Source organism: Emericellopsis cladophorae, assembly GCF_022114955.1.
Source record: "Emericellopsis cladophorae strain MUM 19.33 chromosome Unknown NODE_10_length_638493_cov_120_236322, whole genome shotgun sequence".
NCBI lineage: Eukaryota > Fungi > Ascomycota > Sordariomycetes > Hypocreales > Bionectriaceae > Emericellopsis > Emericellopsis cladophorae.
In genome coordinates this window covers 434,394-454,342 of record NW_026250935.1, presented here as the reverse complement: position 1 = coordinate 454,342, position 19,949 = coordinate 434,394, and the positions used below count along the sequence as shown (strand labels likewise).

The following is a 19,949-nucleotide window of genomic DNA, read 5'->3' as shown; positions in this document are numbered from 1 at the left end:
ACACTAATTCACACAGGGTCATGGAGTAGAAATTACCCGAATTGGGCGCAGCTTCCCATCTGGAACTTTGACAATGAAAATTGGCACGCACATGAACCGCCCTGCTGCAACAACAGCTGCGACTACGTCCCTGAAGCGACTTTTCTCTTTCCTCCAGGTTTGCTTGGGGCGTCACCATTAGAACTGCTTGTTGCTGCCTCGCACTTTCTCTTGGCAGACCTTGTACTCTTTTGGTCAGGGCCGATTGTCCTGTACCTTCGCCTTCCTGCCAGCAGAACGATCACAACAACTTGCGGGACCAGCTGTCACTTCCACAAAACACCACTCGTCGTCCACGTGCCTGCTGCTGGTAGCTTACTGAACCGCAAGGATTTGCGCGAAGCGCCTCCAGTTTCACAAAATGCGACGTGGGTAACCTGAAGACTCTCGGCGTGGACAAAGCTGATCATGTGGTACAGTTCTCGTAGAGGACTCTTGGATCAATGACTGCGCAATGTGAGTCCTTCCAACAGTCCTGCACCTACCACCTCCTGACATGCCAGCAGCGATCACTCCCTGTCCGATATCGAAGACTGCGCCATCGCTATCGATGCCACGTACTGGTTGATCCAGCTCCTAGACGACGAGGGCGCCGAAGAGCCTTTATTGCCCGCCCTCGGCGGACTAGCCAACATCGAAACGCAAATCGGCTTGCAGCTTCAGCATTTCGAGGACAATAAAATTATCCCTCTTTTCGTATTCGATGGACAAGCTTTAGTGGGACAGGACGAAGTCGCCCTCAAGCGCAGCACTGCCACTCACAAGGCAACGGACGAGGCGTGGACTCTGTATGCAAAAGGCCTACCCGTGGAAGCCGTCGACACATTCCGACCAAGCAATGGCGCATGCAACGTACGCAACTTGTACCCGGCTCTTCAGAGGCATCTCAAGGCCAGGGACTTGCACTTTCTAGTGGCGCCTTACAATGCATGCGCGCAACTGGCATACTTCGAGATGGTTGACTCCGACCAGTGTGCAGGCGTGATGGGACCCCAGGAACTTCTCGCCTACCCAATTCGAGACTCGGTCATCCGTAAGATCAACTGGGAAAGACAGAGGATCTCTGCTGTATCAAAGAATCAACTCAAGCGAAGTTTGGGAGGCGTTAGCGAGGCCATGTTTGTGGATGCTCTTCTCATGGCTGGAACCTCCTTCTTGGAGCCTTTTCCTCCATTCTCAGATGCTACGACATACCCGCGCGGGTCCGAAACGAGGATATGCGATGCGGTTAACATTCTGCGCACCTCTGACAAATCTGTCGCCAACGCCTGTGCTGCCTTTAGCGACCACCTGCAGTCGCAGGACGCGGAATGGTTGTCAAAGTACCGAATGGCACGCATGGCGGTGCATCACTTCATCCACATTACCGAAGATGGCGAAGTGCGCGTAAACGAGTACGACAAACTTACCCAAGATAACCACCAATATTTGGGGCTGCAACTTCCGGCGGAGCTCTTTCACTATCTCAACACCGGGCTTATCGGACCTCGTAACCTGAGCTGCATAACGCACGGCCAATTCATGATTCAGCCCACTCTGGACAGCATGATAACGGACGAATACAAGAAGCTTGTCACCGAGGAGATCGTCCCGATCAGGGAGCAGACTCTAGGACTGATTATTCCCAGAGTTCACCGAGGTATTGGACACAAGGCAGTCACCATGCGCGCATGGTTTGATCCAAAGTTCACCCACAATATCAACCACAGTAATTTGTCGCCTCCTCCGTCGCAAAAGGTTGGCACGTGGGATGTCAAGGAAAAGGATCTGCGCGCTCATTTCCCTCCAGAGTACAATGGCCCCATATTCTTGGAGATCACCAGCCTCCTGAATGATGAATTTGCGGCGAAAACAATCGCCAAGACCAAGAACATCACCGGCATCGACAGCACGGACATGGTCATCTCTGTGACCATCTGGCGCTTCCTCCACCTTCGCGGCTACATTAACGATCAGCACCGCGTAACGGAATGGGGAAGAGCCCTTGCTCTCGCCCTTTTTGCCATCCGCGACAGCAACGGCGACCAGCCTTCGCCAAAATCAGAAGAGGCTATCCTCCTTGCCTTTGAGCTCATTAGACATGGACTCCTGGGAGGAAAGCCTCGCACCTCTGCAGTCGGCTATCCCCGCAAGGGGACAGATGAGGAGAAGGCTAGCCTTGCGCTCGTATCAGAGTGCGCTTCCCTTCTCAGGCTGAGCCATCAGGAGTACGGGTACACTGGACCTCTGAACAGGGGCCTCCTGGCCTTCAGGGCCCTCTCATCCACGGTTCGACAGGCTGATCGCGATCTTATCGAAGCTATCCTTGCATCAATGTTCATGTACGGGCAAAGCAAACGCGATCGGTCCGACCAAGTCGAGATCAGCACCACGTAAGTAAACTCATGTTGTTTCATAAGCACTATACTTACTCATCTAGCCTGCCCTTCTCTGATGAGCCTGACATTAGTCTTGGTATTGCCGTGCGCACATTTTTCGACGATGATGAAGGCGCAAAACCATCCAAAGAGCAGCGCCTCGCCAGCATTGAAGAGTTCGTCCCCGTGTACGCACCCTTTGCGCAAGATCTGGCGCAGGACTTCCGCACCGTTGCGGCCTTTATTGGAGCCATCAACACCGGTATTCAGTCACTAGAGGAGATAAAAGTCGACAAGACTGCGTGGAGCAGAGCGCAAGCATACATGGATGCCCGCCCGCTCTGAGATGACACCCAGAAAATGAATCAAAATTACAAGAATTAGCCCAATCTCAATATGCTTATTCATAGCAGCTAGTTGTCTCATGCACGGCATCCTCTAGAGGCGTGGAGTGGCCAAACCGTTCACGGAGCACCGTGTACAACAGAGGTGTGGGGATGCCAGAGAGGACGGTCACCTGGGACGGTCCATGTCGGGCAGCTTCTCAGGCTGGACCGACGTGCTGATGGAGTAGCTTCAGCAGCTGTAGCCCGCCAAATAAGATACTGATGATCTGTTGGTTTCGCGCTACCGAACAGCAGGTCCTCGGATGCTAGTCTCCTGTACACGCCTGGTTCCTGTGACTATTTCTGAAATATCAAACTTCTTGATACTGATTCTTCCAGCATCGCTGCGCCTTGATTTTCGGTGTAATGGGATCTCAATTGAAGCAATCGACGTAGGTGTCGACCATAACTGCTGATTTGAGTGGACAATAAGGGGCTGCATCACTTTTGTCACAATATCCACCTGCTCTCGTATAGCATCATCGCGTTGTGCAAGGTTGCCTAGCACGAAATAGATGCAAGCCGAAGATTCATGAAGACATAAAAGGAGACCTCATGTTCTTAGTGTATTTTCATGTGCCCTTACGCTGAAAACGCACAATTGGGGAATGCTGATACCCATGGACTGGTTCTTGTATGGTTTACCTGGCACGATGAAATATGGACCTTTATTCATTTGTGTGAGTCTTTGTTCCTCGAAAAGCTGTTTTGCATCAGACTACTAGCTGTGGCTCCCCGTGACCGACCTGTCCGAGGAACTCATGATGGACTTAGATGAGGACGCCGTGAAGACAGCTACGCCGTCCAAGAGAAGAGGCCAAGCAGCGCAAGGAGGAGTGGGTGGGACACCTGGAAAGAGCGGCGATAAGCCTCGGGTTGACGAAACCGGTTCGCGAGGGCGAAGACGACGAAGAGGAAGTGGTCGAGATTGGCCCTGAGTTGGTTCCCCGCGATGGTGTTACGCCTACTAAGTTCATCAAGCCTAACGTTTCCTGGCTCTTAGCGATATATTGCGTGAAGAAGGGAGAGCTGCACGCTTCCTTGATGTACACCGACACGTTCGTCGGAATCGCCACGAAGATCTGCCAACGGGACGATGTCAAGGTCACTCGTCGATATCTGAAGAAGCTGATCCAGACACCCTAATTTGTCAAGAAAGTGTTGGCGGTGGGTGACAACGATATTCGGGTCCTGCACCAGTATTTGAAGGCCAAGTTCGAGTTTCATGTCAACATAAAGTCTTTCAACAACTGACAGCAGACTCGAAATAGTGACATAAGAGCCACTGTAATCTACATGAGAAGGGGGATCTCGCCAATTAAAATTTGTTTAATTGATCATTGTGGCCTCGATGGAGTCCAAGCTTGAAGAAAACGTCGCCAGTATCGGCCACAACGATACGAACACCCCAAGAGCAACGCGGGATCTTGAAAGATGATGTCGATTTGTACTTACTGCAAAACCTCGAAGGATCAGTCCTCTATGTCATCATGACATCAATTCTTCGGGCACAGGAGACGCTGGCACGAAAGTTCCTAGTGGCGCCAGCGTGATTGTGATGAACTAGAGCGTGGGAGAACAGTACTATGTTGTTGAAGTGAAGCTGGACAGCCTGGGATGATAGATGGGCCTTGGGTCACATGGTTGTGATAGTATTGGAAACTTGGCTGGTACTTTTAGGGCCTTCTCTACCAGCGCTTAAACGTTTAGCCCATACCGGACAGCCAGTCTATTGGTGTGGTGTGGCCAGGTGAAAGTAACATGAAGGGACATGCAGCACGAGTGGCGACAAAATACTGTAGCCCCCTATTGCCTGCATACTTAGCACAGTCATCCGCGAAAAAGTCAACCTGTTGTTCCCATTTAATAAAGCATATGATAACAAGTACAAAGGTTAGATTCGGATTGAAAAGAAAACAAAAAAATCTTGAAGAACAAGACAAGGGCAAAAAAGTGTATCACCTGCGAGGATCGAACTCGCGACCTCGCGCTTGGGAAGCGCGCATGCTAAACCACTACACCAAGGTGATTTAGTTAAATAGGTCTCCCAGACTGAGCATTATATTGTCTACATCAAATGAGGTCCTCCCCGCAGAAGTACTCCATCCAAATTCCAACAGCAAGTGCCCCTCCAAGAGCTCCAAACTGCATCATTACCCTCGTTACGATCCTCTCGTTCTCCAAAATCTGCAATCCATCATGTCCAGCAAAGTCGACCGGATCGTAGCTCGGCTACAAGAGAAAATCACAGACGGAGACTACTACGAGGCTCAGCAGCAGACGCGCGTTGCGGCTTCGCGATACATCAAGCAGAAGAATTGGGATTCTGCCATTGACATACTACACAATGTTGCCCAGTCTCTGCTCAAAGCTCAGCAGGGTGGAAGCGCCAGCGACTTGTGCATCATGATGGTCGACGTCTACAAGCAAGCTGAAACGAAGCCGGACGCCACATCCAAGGGTCGCCTGTTGACGTGCTTGCGATTGTTCCAGGCTGCAGAGCCCACCAGGAAGAAGTTCATCCAGGAGATGATGGGGTAAGCCCCGCAGCAAAATTGCGACAACGAGGCTAACATATGCAGATGGTCCGCCAAGTTCGGCGAGTACCCTGCCGGCGATCCTGATCTTCATCACGTTGCAGGAAGCATCTACGCAGAGGAACACGAACCCTACGAGGCCGAACGACACCTAGTGATTGGTACAAAGGATTCAGCTGAGGTCCTTGCGAAGATGGAGTATACTTGGTACAAGGAGAGCGATGCCCACACCGCACCGCATTACGCGGCCCGTGGCATCCTACCGTACCTCCTGGTCGGCAATGTCCGAGCTGCGAACACAACCTATCGCCTCTTCACCAGCTCCCTGAGCAGCGACAACGCCGGCCTCAACGTCCAAGACGTCTCGACTGCGAGTTCAGATATCCGCATCTTCCCGAGCCTGCCGCTTCTCAACTTCCTGGGCCTACTTCTCCTGGCGATTCAACGGGGTTCGCCAGAGGTGTTCCGAGGTCTCCTGTCCAAGTATGCCACGCAAATTAACGAGGTTGATGGCTGGGCCGAGCCTCTCGAGATGATTGGGCAGATGTACTTTGGCATACAGAAGCCGCGACAGAGCAACCCACTGATGGATATGATGAGCGGGCTCTTTGGGGGTGGCGCTGGTGGTGCGCCTCCTCAGCGGAGACAGGGCATCCGCGACGGGCCAGCGCCGGCTGGACTGGACTAGGTACCGACCGGACCCGAACATGTAAGGCATAGATACCATACTTAGTCAGCATCATACACCTAGTGTTTGTGGTTCCGTCTCGTATCTCCAGTCATCCTCGGCCAACATGGCGGTTGATGCACGTAGGCTTGCTTTAACGGCGTCCAGCAGCTCTGTGTCCCATTAGTGCCAGTGCCAGCTACAGGCTGTGCAAACTCACCGTCGGATTGATCAAGCACATTGCTGTTAGCTTGCTGGTGGTGCCGAATCGCGTCAGCGAGCCTTTGCTTCTCGTCTGTGGACATCGTCAGTTCCGCTCAAGCATTCAAATGCGTGAACCTACGTTCGCTTTCCAGTCGTGCATCTGCCTCGCCCATGTCCTCATCTACTTCAAGGTGAAGAGGTTCCTTGATGTCTATCTCGCCGTTGCGATCTCTCACGGCAATAACAGAATTGTCCTGTGAATTGTTGTCATTATCCGCAGACTCAGTAGGGATGTTTTGGGCGGGTCGGCGGCCCGCTCTTGGAGGTTGGGTGCTTTGAAAGACGGTGCGGCGCGCGGCAGGTAGTGAGGCGCCTGTGGTGTCTCGAGGCCGCGAGACCTGACGGGGCTGGTTAGGGTTAAGATTGCTTCTTTGTCGGACGCGCTCGGCCATAGTTAATAAATATGTTTGGGAATAGGGCTGTTGTTGATTTGGATATAAATGCCATGAGTGTTGTCGAAGCTAAGGTGTAAATAGATAGGTGGGGAAACGAGATGGCGGCTAGGTCGTCTTTGAGCTGATGCCACAGCCCCGACAGCGTGAGGTGAACGCGAAGCGACGAAAACCGTAGACAAAGTATGTGTACAAGTCGATTTAAAGCAAGCGGTAATTGTATAGAAAGAGCACACGCTCAAGATCACAGTGCTCCGTGCGCAGGTCCTCATGCTAAGTGATTGTCGTCCCCAGAACAACTACTGGCAACCCAGTGCAAAGCGTCGCTGATATAAGTACACGCCCAAGCCACATTCTACCGCATCGTCGCGTTCAAAAGCCTCGATCCTCCGTAAAACTCCCGCAGATCCTTCTTTACAGAGAGAGGTTGTACGAGTACTCATCCTCCATGTTCTGGCTCACCCACAGGACCACAGAGCTGACACCGACCAGCGCGTTGCTCACCACGTTCTCGATGCCCATCCCCAGTGCTGGCCCTGACACCTCTGGCACCACAAACTTGAGCACAAAGACGACGACACCGCCAGCCATGCCCCCCGCCAGCATGGCGAAGCCCAGGAACAGAACGACGCGCGCCTTCCAAGCTACGCCATTACCGCTGTAGCTGAACGAGTCGGCGCTGAGGCGTTGTTTCTCGACCGAGTTGATGATGAGCATGCCGAGGGACGAGAAGATGAGGGGCAGCCAGTCGACGAAGTGGACGTGTACGTTGGAGGCGTTGCGTGGAGAGTGAGACCAGACGGCCGAGTCGAGCATAACATAGAACGCGACGGAGAACTACAAAGGCGTTAGACAAACTTGGAGCTTCAACAGCTACGGCGATGGCAGGCCTACCAGAGCTCCGGCGCCGTAGACGCCAGAGTTGCGCGCCCACGCGCTGTTCAGCCACTCGGGCCTGCTAAACTTCCATAGACGGTCGTCTTCCATCGTCAGGACTTTCGGATGCGTATAATGGACTTGTATTGAATCCGATGCGCCGGTCTTTTCGCGGGGTGGCTGGTCGCAACGGAAGCTTGCTACAGGTACGGACGGGAACGTCGGCGCGATTATGACGAGGCTCAGGCTGCGGACTTGGCGGGTGACGATCACGTGCCGTATGTGCGACATAATAACGCGACCACTCTTGACGTCCGTATTCACAACGTTGGATTCACTTCTTGATCCCTACAACCACCAAATTTCGGGGACTTAGCTTGAAGTCGAACACTGGCTCGACCCATGCCTGGTCGACTTCTTGCTGCTCCTTCAAGAATGTCCAGCGATCTGTCACAATCAACGACTCGACGACTATCGCGCTGAACGCCATCAAGGTCCAGATGACGGAGAGCTCCTTCTTTCTAGGAAGATAGATCTTCTCGTACTCCTCAATCTCCTCGTCTGTGATGGATCCCATCTTTTCGCGCATGAGTTCTGCGTACTCGGGTACCTCCTGGTTGTTGATGATCTTGTCGACGGCACCGCGCACATACGACTTCAAAGAGTCGTAGCAGCTGTTCCGTAGCGAGCCCACAATCACTGGACTCGTGCTCAGGTCAAAGGGTGTCTCTGCCACACCGGGTTCGGGAGTACGGTGACGAATCTTCTGTACAACGCCGCGGTCAAGGAACATCTTCTGTGCCACCGCACGGAAGAAGTGACGCGTGAAGAACCCTTCGCTCTCCTTGGCAGTCCAGTTCTGCAGTGCCTGACATGCCATCATACGGGCGGTGATGTTCAGGCGTACACCGTCGCCGTTATGCTCGGAGAAGCGCTTGCTCATCGGGAAACCTTCCGGATCGTTCTTTTCGGATTCGCGTGTGACGCGGCCATTGATCGCTTGTAAGGTTGGTCGGAGGAAGGGGTGCTTATATGTCGGCGCGCCCAACTTCTCGGTCAGGAGATTGTAGCAACAGCCCACGATAGCGACGGCACGCATATCCGGGTTCATGACCAATGAACGGATGGCGAAGTGCGACAAGTTGCCGCAGGAGTGGATGGACACGGCCATCAGCCGAAGCTCGCGCTTCTTCTCCTCTGGAAGGTCGCCCTGCTCGATATCAGAGATTACGCCGGAGAGATCTCCGCTTTCAAGCCGCCCAGATATGTAAGTCATAAACCCCTTTCCGTCCTCGGCTGTGTATGTCGCGTCCAGATCATTCCTCGCCCGGAAATCCACCGGCTTGGCTTCAGCGTCTTTGAGCAAGCCCTCCTCGCCCACCACGTCTTTGATTGCTTGTGCGAGTCGCTCGGGGTCTTTGAGTCCTCCGGGACCGGCAGCTTTTCGAATCTTATCCCAAGCCTTCTTGTTCCTCCGTACCTGTGGCGCAACGGAAAGTCCAGAGCTCATGTCAAAACCCTTGGCAGCTGAAACGTTGTTCTCACGGCCTTCCACGGCTACGACATGGCGGTTGTAAGGTTCGCTGGCGAGTGCCCGCCCAAGGTAATTCTGCCCGCTGCCAAAGTCGACGAAGTGTGTGACGTTGCTCCCGTCATGCGAAGCGACCTCATAAGACAGCCGGTCAACATAGTCTGCAAAGTTGGCCACTTCGTGTATTTTCTTGGGTTTCATACCAATCGAGACAGATCTCGTCGGCTTGGCCACTGTTCGATCCGGCGGAGCATATTCCCGGTTCAAAGAGAGCCTGCGTATCGACTTGATGTATATGAGCAGGCTCTCGGGCATCTGATGCTCTCCATCATTTCGGAAGTTGTCAAGGTCCTCTCGTGCCAGTATATCGATTAGGCGCATGATGTCGCATGACAGTAGGAAAGGGTGCCATTCTCTTGGCAGAGCAGCATGGAACAGCCCAGGTTCAATTGTGAAAAAGTCTAGAATGTGAACGCCACCGCAGAGGATCTGGAAGACGTCGGTTGATGCGACGAAGTTCAGAAGCTCTGAGACATATTCGTCTGGAGAAGTGAATTTATCGTCATAAGGCAAAGGCTTCTGCGGTGCCATTGTGCTTGATATTGGGTTACCCTGTGCACATGTTACTGAATGTACGAAACGCAGTAATTACTGGATGTTTGGGCGTCATTCGTAGAAGCAAGTTGCGACTTACAGTAATCTTCAAGGCGTCCCTTGAGCAACAGTTTTCGGTCTCTTATTAACAATTCCCAGCACCTCGTGCGGTTGTCCACCGGTCTGGATTCAAAAAAAAAAAAGGTCGGCGTAAAGGAGGGGCAGAAGCCAGCTTGAAGACGGAGAATCCGATGAAGAGGAGGCCACGACGGGGAAACGAGAAATGATCGAGCTCTGACTGCTATTTGGAATTCCTACGGCGCCGTCCAGTTGCGTGCAAGAGTTCGAAGATGGTATGGATCGACGACAAGAGGTTATAGCGATGAATCTATTGTCGAAAACCCTACCTCGATTCCTCGAATATGCGCACCCCACGATGCGCGGCGCCGCTTCATGTGAGACCCACAAAAGGCCGACCGAATGCAGGGGTTCAGTTGCAACGTCATCCTCGAGCTGCCAGGCACGCGCCTAGATCGACTTCTCGCCATTGACAATCGCATTTGCGCCCGCCTGTCTTGTCAGCACTCATTTGAATTACTTCGCATGATTTACTCGTCACGGATCACGGCGTCATGATGTCCTCCACTAACGAAGAGGACCCGTTCCTACAAGTCCAACAGTTCGTTAGTCCAAACGATGCTCTGGAAGCGACAGGTGCTAACATGCGTAGGGATGTACTCAGCCAGCTGTCCTCGACTCGCTCTCTCTTCACCTCCTATCTGCGTATCCGCTCTCTCACGACATCATCCACTTCGCCCGAACTTGCCTCCGCGAAGTCCGACCTGGAAGCGGCGTTGGAGACGCTTGCAGAGGACCTCGAAGATCTCCAAGCCGCCGTACAAGCTGTCGAATCGAATCCGTCGCAATTCGGGCTCTCACAAGATGAAGTCACGCGGAGGAAACGGTTCGTGGGCGAGGTCGGTGGGGAGATTGACGACATGAAAGAAGAGGCGAAGAAGACGGCCACAGGCGGCAAGGCAGCTGGTGACTTGCCCGACCCGAATTCATTCGCTATACAAGAGGGCGACGACGGGTACGAAGAGTTTGAACAACAGCAGCAGGTCCAGATGATGCGCGACCAGGACGAACAGCTCGACGGGGTCTCGACCACCGTGGGCAACCTACGACGCCAAGCGGACGACATGGGCCGCGAGCTGGAAGAGCAGCGGCAGATCCTCGAGGTGGTGGACGACGCGGCCGAGAGAGTTGGCGGACGACTGTCGTCGGGGATGCAGAAGCTGAACCACATTGTGAGGCAGAACGAGGACCGGTGGAGTAGCTGCTGCATTGGTGTGCTCATATTTGCCTTGATTCTTCTGCTGGTTCTGCTCTTGATTTTGTAACTTGGATGACATTGCGGTCGCGCATGGGAAAGCAATAGGCGTTGAAGGCTCTCGGTGTTCATGGTTGGGTTGTAGATACTGGGCATTCGCTGATGCTCAAAGTTAAGTCACAAATTGGCATTACGTTAGACTTGGTGATGCGCGTTGTGAAACGATATCGCAAGCAGAAAGGGGGTTGACCCATGAAATCAGATACATTCTTGTCCGATCTATAATTCATTGAAGGACAAGCGCCCGACACCTTATATATGCAAATGTGTCATGATCAAGTACGCGCCTCGCGCGTCCTTGATACTCATAGTACAAATTCCTCCGATTTCCAGACTTCAGCCAAGGCAGCAACGGAACCCGCAGCAGATGCATTCGCTGGGGCCCTGGCCGGGAACTCCAGTACTGCCTTCCTGATGGCCGCGAGGGCTGCATTCCCGTAGAATGCAATGAATCGACCTTCGTGGCCCAACAGCATGGCCCGCAGTACCACGTAATGAGTGTTTGACGTCTCGCCTGCTGGCGTGTTGAGGATGAGAGCGAGGGCAGTCCAGTAGTTGGATGGGGGGTATGGGTTCACCTTGGTCGTTTTGCTAAAATCACGCAACGAGAGAGCGGCGAACCCAGCACCGAGCCCAGTCATTCGGTCGTTGTGAGCCTGCTCCGTGACCCACGTACCGTCCTCCTTTTTCCACCCCAGAGCTGCGCGACCTCGTTCGGTCTTGTCATTGCCCCTTGCGCCGAACAGGACAGGGCATCCCACGCGGAGCTTGGCAATGAGAATATCAACCAGTGATTGCCCCCGCCATTGGAACTCCTTGTTGGAGAATATGTGTGCTGCGAATACGCCCACGGGGTCGGCGGCCTTGGGGTTTGCGCCTGCCTCTCGCGCAAATTGGCTGATGATGCCCTTCGCACATATGTTCATCAAATATAGGAACAATGACGGCATCGTTGGGTCATTATGCGGTTTCGGTTGCTTGGGGTCATTGACCGAGATATCTTCAGCTGGCTGCCTGTCGTCCACGACATATGTTGCGACTGGGATTGGTTGACTCGGGACCTTGCCAGTTAGAGCGTCCCGGAGAATCTCAGTGATCTTGCTGATCTAGATGTTGTGAGTGAAAGAATCCGCAAGGAAGAAAGTGTAAAACCTACCGGTATGTTGTTTGCGCCTTTGCCAGCAGTGAGTTGCCCAATGGACACCTTGATGCTGCGACGAAAGTCACCCATTTTGCCCTTGAGTGGAGATCCCGGTACTTTAGACTGGGCCACCATGTCCTTGCGGAGCTGCTTTAATGACTGATGTATCGCCGTGTAACGGTCGGCAAGCTTCTGTTTCTCGGGCGATATCGAAAGCGCTGGCTTTGTTACCGGAGCAGGTCGAGGTTGCGTCGGTACTTGCGCTGGGGCCGGCCGGCTCTGAGAAGCTGCTTCAACGCCATTGACTTGTTTTAAGGGAGATGAAGGCTTTTCAGCAGGCTTCTGTAGGCTGGCGAACGGGCTGCCTGAGGTGGGTGGTTGTTTGAGCGCTGTCGTGGACGGCTGAGCTGCCGTCGCAGGTTGTGATTGCGCAGCTTCTTGGGGCGCCGGAGCTGGTGAAGGCTTCAGGTCGAGCGACTTTCTCACCGCAGGCTGTATCGATTTCGGAGCTTCTTTCGTTGGTGGCTCAGGGTCCGGCACAGGCTCCGGCCGTTGGATCGATTGTCTCTTGAGCGCATTGACTCGCTCTTGCTCAGCAGCAATCTCAGCCTCTTTCTTGAGCCGAGCTTCCTCCTGCTGGCGCTCTTTCTCGATGCGTCGCTTGTTCTCCTCGAGCTCATGGTTTTGGAAGGTTTGTATCGCGGCGGCGCGCACTCTGTCGTGTGATATCGAGGCAGCTTGCAAGGCGTCGGCAAGGGAAAGAGGCGTGTTTCGACCATCTCCGAGGATTTGACTGAGAACGCGCCGTTCCGGACTCGTCAAGTTTTGACTGCTTCGATCAAACGGCGAGTTGCGCGTTGTGCGTGTCATTGTGAATCGACTTTTGCTCCCAAGTTGTGTTCAGTATTGTGCTATTGGGGCTGCATCTGCGCTGTCGGAAAGGCGCGCGAGGCTGCGAAGGAGAAAGGACTGAGAGGGGTCGAGACCTGTACAATTGAACAAAACAGGAACCTCGTGAAAACTTGGCTATGCCAGGAAGCCAGAAACTGTCGCAGCGACCCAGCGATATTTGAATGGCTTTGAGCGAGCGTTGTTGGCCCAAAAATTTTGAGATTCGTTCTTGTTCCCCATGTACTGTAGCACGCGGCCCGCGACCGACTAAGCCTGAGGTAACGCTGTGCTGCAGCCCATTGTGGCGCTGCACTGTCAAGCCACAATGTGGGGTACGTTTCGCACGCTGCAACTAGAGCTTCCGCCGAAACCTTGGGTTCGTTCTTATTATGCATTGTCATGCGGGTACACACTACATCATCCATTAATAGGGACTGCATTCTGCAGCCGTGTGAAAGCTCGATGCGATACTACGCCACTTCCTTCGTGCTGCGTGGCGTCGTGGGCTGAGTGACCTGCGTTGAATGCGTGGTAGGCGTCATTGGGGCTGCCGCGATGTTCTGATAGAATATCAACACCAGAAATTAGTGACAAAGGTTGCAGCAAGAGGGTATAGCTAAATTAGCCTGTTAACTATCTGGTGGATATTCCGGCGCTTCGCGGACAGCTCGTCGAAGGGTCGGACCGGGTATGATCTGCACTAGTAATAAATACAGTAAGATATCTTCTGATCCCTACTGACGGCACACGACAACTTGTGCCACGATGGGCAAAACAATCCGCCAGGCGACGCATACCTTTGTTCACGACTTGATGATGCTACAAGATGTGTTGCCGTACAGTCCGACCATGAATCGGTCCCAGTGGTTCGGGTCTATCATCAAAGAGTTCGCCCGGTATCCGTTACCGCGTAAATGATCAACAGAATCCGAGCAGGGCTTCTATGACGTGGTTCGTCGTCAGCATTAAATGAATTCCTACATTACGACAATATTGGGAGCGACCCAGACTCACACCTACGGGCGGGTGAGCTGTTCTCAAGTCCACTGCTGGTCTCCAGCGCGTTGTAGGCGAGGATAGAGTTTCAGCCAACGGCCAAGTGCGAAGTTTGACTCTGTAGGCACCGGACTGTGGAAGTAGTAATAGCAAGCACAAATGGGTGCAGCTTTCATGGATGCCACCTCAACAAAGTGACGACAATGACGCACGGCGAAACTCGAGGAGCATCAAATCTTAGGTGTGGCAATGATGTACGAAGGGTTGTGCGTGGAGGGCGAATCCAGGTTGCCAGGCCATCCATGGCCAGGTACAATTCCGAGTCGGGGTCCATGTGGGTCAAGCTAGAGAGGACTGGAGCCGAACGGATACGCCAACTCAGGAGCTATGCTCGCATATTCCATGTAATATTACCTTGCAAGCTCAGATGGATGAGTGTTGGGCAGTCGGAGCTGTATTAATAGCCCAAAAAGGCTGCAATTGCTCTACGTACTATTAGGTTAGATCGAGCGACTGGAGTCTACGAGAAACATGGCCGTCACATATCAAAAATTGAGACATGCCGGTGGATCCTCGCCTGAGCCTGGGACTGAAACCCTGTCGTCCTCGACCAGCCTACGCCGCCTAACAGTATGGAAGTTTTTGGGGAGAGACATATTGCACCAGGCTGGCAGTCAGCATTTCCTGGGGCTGGACTGAGCTGGACCGCGAAGCTCAGCTCGCACAGTCAATATGGTGATGCACCTTGACAACAATTAATAAATGCACCAGAGAGAGGGGGCGACGGTGGCGGCGTCCAGTCGCTTCCATTCACTGTACTTATTGCCCCTAGTGGGTGGAGTATGGATGGCCTTCCAGGCCATTATACGACGGGCTCTGGGGCTACCCCCCCTAAACAAGGCCACCTGGCGCAGAGCCCGGAAGGTCCATGTCGTTTGTCCGCTCTTGGTGGAGGAAAGAACGACGTACCTCATCATCCATCCGCGTCTACCTTACCTTACCTTAGCTACCACCCTTCCTCTCCAAATCGAACTCTCCCTCTCCATCCTTTCCCTCAACATCCCGCCCTAGCTGTATCTTCAGCGCCGCAGACATCGTAGAGAAAACCTGCTTCTTGTGGCCTTGTCATCCCTATCGACAAGGTAGCGCTTTCGTCCAGGCTTTCCTTTCCCACGAGCCACACTCCTTGGCTCTTCGGGGTTACCTTTGCACCCGAGCTCGCTGGAACGATCCGTCTACCACAGCAACAACATTCACATCACAACACCCTCCTTACCAAACCTTCAACCAACCCACGAAAAAAAAAAGATCGCACCGAACCACCCTTATTCGCCGTCACTGCTGCAGTCTGCTCGCCTGTACCTGTCCCTTCAATAGATACCCGCGCAACGCACCCCCCGAAGCAGAGGATTTCCCCTCTTGCATCATCGCCTTGACCTCGACACAACACGACCTTGTCGACTGCCCGCACACGACGTGCAAACAATCTTTCTGCAGCTGCTTCCGGAGCATCTCGTCGCCATGGAGCAACAACAGCAGCAGACAACCCCTCAGCAGCCGCAGGGCCAGCCTCAGGGCCAACCGCAACAACCCCAGCAAACTGGAGGTGTGCAAGGCCCTGCTGGTCGCAGGCTGCATATTGCCCATCGGCGGAGTCCTTCCGAGTTGACTCCCCTGATGAGCATGTTCGCCAACCCAGGAAGTGAGTGGCGCTAGCGATCGACTCTTGACTCTAGCTTGCAGACTGACATTGCTTTTAGTGGAACAGTTGGCTATTCAGCAGCAGATTGAGCTGTTGCAGCAACAGCAACAGCAGATTCAGGCTACGCAGCAGCAGTACGTGAACATGGGAATGATGCCTCCTGGCCAACCCATGCACGGCGGACAATTCAATCCTTTGCAGTCCGTGGGTAATATGCAGCAGCCTAACTTCCAGTTCCCTCAGCAAATGGGGCAACAGAATGTCAACATGGCTCCTCCCAACCAACCCATGTCACATCGCCGTAATCAGTCGGCACTCCCTAATATGGGCATGGGTCCCCCACCAGCACCATCTTCCGGAGCCTCCGGCTCTACGTTTGGTAATTTTGAGGCACCCCACGCCGGTGCGGGTGGCCAGGGCCGCGGAGAGAATGCGGGTCGTGGAGGACGAGGTGCCGGTGGAGGTCATCAGCGCCGTCACTCACTGGCTCTATCGGACGCCAAAAAAGCTGCCGAGCTTGCGCAGCAGAAGAGAACCACAACCGGCTTTCAATTCCCCGGACCAAACGCCGACAAGACGGATGACGAGAACAAGCCTACTGCTCAGCAGGAAGCGTCATCGGATACCCCTCCACCGGCGGCTCCAGCTGCGCGGGGCGGTCGTGGAGGTCATGGTCGCAGTCAGAGCATGGCCGTAAACGGTCGAGGTGGAGGCGGTGACTTTGGTCGACGCGGTGGAGGCCACGCGCGAACTGGGTCTCGCAACTTTGAGGGCAACTGGCGTACTCAGGGCGCTGGACAAGACCAAGGTAACATGGGCCAGAATTTCCAGCCTGGTCATCGAACACAAGGGTCCATGAACCAATCCGTCTCTAATCTCGGCGGGTTCCAGTATAACCAGCCGCAGATGATGCAGATGCCCAATCAGATGGTCATGCCTCAAATGTTTGGCCAGCACCTTACCCCTATTCAACAGCTACAGGCTCTCCAAGCTGCGCAGCTCACCCCACAACAGCTACAGGGCTTGCAGGGCTCGCAGCACGCTGGCTCCATGGGGGGCCAGCAGCAGCAGCAGCGCAAGACTTTGTTCACTCCTTACCTGCCGCAGGCTTCGCTGCCTGCTCTTCTCGGAGACGGACAGCTCGTCTCAGGTATTCTTCGTGTTAACAAGAAGAACCGCAGCGACGCTTACGTCACCACCGGGGATGGTGTTCTAGATGCCGACATCTTCATCTGTGGCAGCAAGGATCGCAACCGTGCCTTGGAAGGCGACTTGGTTGCAATCGAGCTGCTGGATGTGGATGAAGTATGGTCTCAGAAGCGCGAGAAGGAGGAAAAGAAGAAGCGCAAGGATATCACCGATACACGTTCGGGCTCGACAAACCAAGGTCGTCGTGACAACAACAGTAACAACAACAATGAAGACAACAATGAAACTGGTGAGAGCGGTCTTCGCAGGCGCGGCAGCCTTCGACAGCGGCCCACCCAAAAGAAGAACGATGATGTCGAGGTCGAGGGACAGAGCCTTCTGCTGATGGAGGAAGAGGAGATTAATGATGAGCAGAAGCCGCTTTACGCTGGTCACGTCGTTGCGGTGGTTGAGCGTGTCGCTGGTCAGATGTTCTCCGGAACCCTGGGTCTGCTGAGGCCCAGCAGTCAGGCTACCAAGGAGAAGCAAGAGGCAGAGCGAGCCGCTCGGGACGGTGGCAATGGTCGTCAGGATAACCGCCAGCAGGAGAAGCCCAAGATTGTCTGGTTCAAGCCTACTGACAAGCGCGTGCCGTTGATTGCCATTCCCACCGAGCAAGCACCGCGCGACTTTGTGGAGAAACACCAGGACTACGCCGACAGAATTTTTGTTGCCAGCATAAAGCGCTGGCCCATCACCTCTCTCCACCCCTTTGGTACTCTCGTTGAGCAGCTCGGCCGCATGGGTGACCTCAAGGTCGAGACTGACGCCTTGCTGCGCGACAACAACTTTGCTAACGACGAATTCTCCGAGGCCGTGATCAGGAATGTGGGCTTGGCAGATTGGTCCCTGGAAAAGGAAGACGAGGCTCTGCTCTCTGCTCGCCGCGACTTCCGTGATGAGGCTACATTCACTGTGGACTACAGCAGCGGAGCTGAGCTTGGCAATGCAATTCATGTGAAGTCTCGTCCCGATGGCAAGATCGATGTGGGAATCCATGTTCCCGACGTTGCTCACTTTGTCAAGGCCAATTCCTTGGTGGACCGTGAGGCCAAGAAGCGTGGCACCTCCGTGCAACTCATCAACCGCTTCTGCGCTCTCTTGCCGCCCAAGCTGGCTGGCGAAGTGTGCTCCTTGACTCCTGAACAGGAGCGCCTTGCAGTTTCAGTGGTATTCAGTGTCAACCCTCACACGGGAGCTGTGGCAGAGGGCGACACTTGGATCGGACGCAGTATCATCAAGAGTTCTGGCAAGGTCACGTTGGACGAGATCGAAAAGGCCCTGACCGAGCCGTCAGCCTACGACAACACCGCCATCCCCGTCAAGCCCCTGCAGATCCTCAACGCAGTCTCCCAGAAGTTCCGCGAAACCCGCCTCGGTGCTGGCGGCGAGCCCATTGCACCCCTGAGGCTGCTTCAGCAGCTTGATGACGAGAACAACCTGGTGCAGCACAATTTGTTCAACTCATCCCAGGCCCTGGAACTGGTGGAAGAGCTCAACCACAAGGCTAACGCCTATGTCGCTCAGCGTCTTGCCCAGGCCTTGCCCGAGAAGGCTTTGCTACGCCGCCAATCCCCCCCCAACGCTCGTCGCCTTCAGACTTTTGCCGAACGCATGACTGCTCTTGGCTACGACATTGACACCTCTGGAAGTGGCGCACTGCAGAACAGCTTGTTCAAGGTTGATGACGCCGACCTCCGCAAGGGTATGGAGACATCCCTTGTCAAGTCGATGCAGCGCGCAAAGTACTTCATTGCTGGCAAGACTGCGCAGCCACTCTGGCCGCACTATGCACTCAACTTGCCACTCTACACTCACTTCACCAGCCCCACTCGCCGCTACGCCGACATTGTCGTGCATCGTCAACTCGAAGCTATACTTTCCGAAGGTGCCATTGAGTTCAATGACGATATGGAGAACTTGGTCAAGACTGTTGAGGCTATCAACACCAAGAAGGACTCCGCTCAGAATGCCCAGGAGCAGAGCATGCACATTGAGTCTTGCCGCGAAATGGACAAGAAACGCCAGGAGGCGAATGGCGACCTCATTGCCGAGGGCATCGTCCTTTGTGTTTACGAGTCCGCCTTTGATGTGCTGATTCCCGAGTGGGGATTCGAGAAGCGTGTCCACTGCGATCAGTTGCCGCTCAAGAAAGCGGAATTCAGGAAGGAGAAGCGCGTGCTCGAACTGTACTGGGAGAAGGGGGTGCCTAGTTCTGCCTTTGTTCCCGAGGATGAGCGCCCCAAGGCAGCTGCTTCCCAAAGGATGAACAATGCCATGGTTGCTCACAGAAAGGCCGAGGAAGCTGAGCGCCAACGACGTGAGCGCGAGGAAGCGGCTCGCAAGCAGACCGAGACGGGCACCATGTCGACGGATGATGTCGATGCTTTATTTGATGACGATGAGGATGACAAGTCGGATCTGACGGAGGCTATGGCTGGCGCTTCTCTGGCCGAGCGCCCGACGCAGAGTGTGCCTGGATCGCCAGCTCGATTGGCCCCGGCTGGTGATGCCGCCGGTCTGCAGCGCACGCAGTCAGCGTCAAAGGTGCCCGCCACCGAGGCCCCGGAGACCCGAGTCAACAATAAGGAGAAGTACCTGAGCTGGTTCACTCTCCGCGAGGAGGGCGGGGAGTATATCCAGGATGTCACGGAGATGACGAGGGTTCCTGTTATTCTGAAGACTGACCTGACGAAGAGCCCACCGTAAGCACTCTCTTCCCTCCCCATGACGACTACGTACTAACCGATGATAGATGCTTGACGATCCGATCTCTGAACCCCTACGCGCTTTAGACTGTCTCTGCGCGTATAACTCGGTTTGCGGGAAGGCAAAGGCAAAAGCAAATGTAGCTGGTTTTTTGAGAAGCCAGCTGTGGGAAGACGCTGCCACCGATACAGGGTGCACATGTTTGATTGTCTGTATTGTGGGAGGGAGCGGTGGTGGCAGATGGACGAAGTTGAGAACGACGTCAGAGGAGCGATAGAGTAGTGGA

General features: G+C 54.2%; 7 protein-coding genes across 7 annotated transcripts; 4 read left to right on the top strand and 3 right to left on the bottom strand.

Annotated features, from left to right (window-relative positions):
- Positions 1-400: 400 nt before the first annotated feature.
- On the top strand, positions 401-2,741 carry J7T54_002159 (Protein MKT1; the record flags this gene model as incomplete). Its single annotated transcript, XM_051504768.1, has 4 exons — positions 401-407; positions 459-495; positions 546-2,411; positions 2,459-2,741. 4 exons carry the CDS (start codon positions 401-403, stop codon positions 2,739-2,741), a joined length of 2,193 nt encoding a protein of 730 aa, XP_051363854.1.
- Positions 2,742-4,981: 2,240 nt separating this feature from the next.
- Positions 4,982-6,007, top strand: J7T54_002158 (Golgi to ER traffic protein 4; the record flags this gene model as incomplete). Its single annotated transcript, XM_051504767.1, has 2 exons — positions 4,982-5,319; positions 5,365-6,007. 2 exons carry the CDS (start codon positions 4,982-4,984, stop codon positions 6,005-6,007), a joined length of 981 nt encoding a protein of 326 aa, XP_051363853.1.
- A 1,049-nt stretch (positions 6,008-7,056) lies between these two features.
- J7T54_002157 (uncharacterized protein) lies at positions 7,057-7,629 on the bottom strand (the record flags this gene model as incomplete). Its single annotated transcript, XM_051504766.1, has 2 exons — positions 7,057-7,479; positions 7,537-7,629. The coding sequence occupies 2 exons, from the start codon at positions 7,627-7,629 to the stop codon at positions 7,057-7,059; spliced, it is 516 nt and encodes a 171-aa protein (XP_051363852.1).
- A 223-nt stretch (positions 7,630-7,852) lies between these two features.
- Positions 7,853-9,640, bottom strand: J7T54_002156 (Methyltransferase-like protein-like protein; the record flags this gene model as incomplete). Its single annotated transcript, XM_051504765.1, has 1 exon — positions 7,853-9,640. The coding sequence occupies one exon, from the start codon at positions 9,638-9,640 to the stop codon at positions 7,853-7,855; it is 1,788 nt and encodes a 595-aa protein (XP_051363851.1).
- Positions 9,641-10,275: 635 nt separating this feature from the next.
- J7T54_002155 (t-SNARE affecting a late Golgi compartment protein-like protein) lies at positions 10,276-11,046 on the top strand (the record flags this gene model as incomplete). The annotated part of the gene is made up of 1 exon (XM_051504764.1): positions 10,276-11,046. One exon carries the CDS (start codon positions 10,276-10,278, stop codon positions 11,044-11,046), a length of 771 nt encoding a protein of 256 aa, XP_051363850.1.
- A 295-nt stretch (positions 11,047-11,341) lies between these two features.
- J7T54_002154 (Nucleoporin-like protein) lies at positions 11,342-13,047 on the bottom strand (the record flags this gene model as incomplete). The annotated part of the gene is made up of 2 exons (XM_051504763.1): positions 11,342-12,142; positions 12,193-13,047. 2 exons carry the CDS (start codon positions 13,045-13,047, stop codon positions 11,342-11,344), a joined length of 1,656 nt encoding a protein of 551 aa, XP_051363849.1.
- A 2,538-nt stretch (positions 13,048-15,585) lies between these two features.
- On the top strand, positions 15,586-19,749 carry J7T54_002153 (cell wall biogenesis protein phosphatase Ssd1; the record flags this gene model as incomplete). Its single annotated transcript, XM_051504761.1, has 3 exons — positions 15,586-15,766; positions 15,825-19,659; positions 19,710-19,749. 3 exons carry the CDS (start codon positions 15,586-15,588, stop codon positions 19,747-19,749), a joined length of 4,056 nt encoding a protein of 1,351 aa, XP_051363848.1.
- Positions 19,750-19,949: the final 200 nt, after the last annotated feature.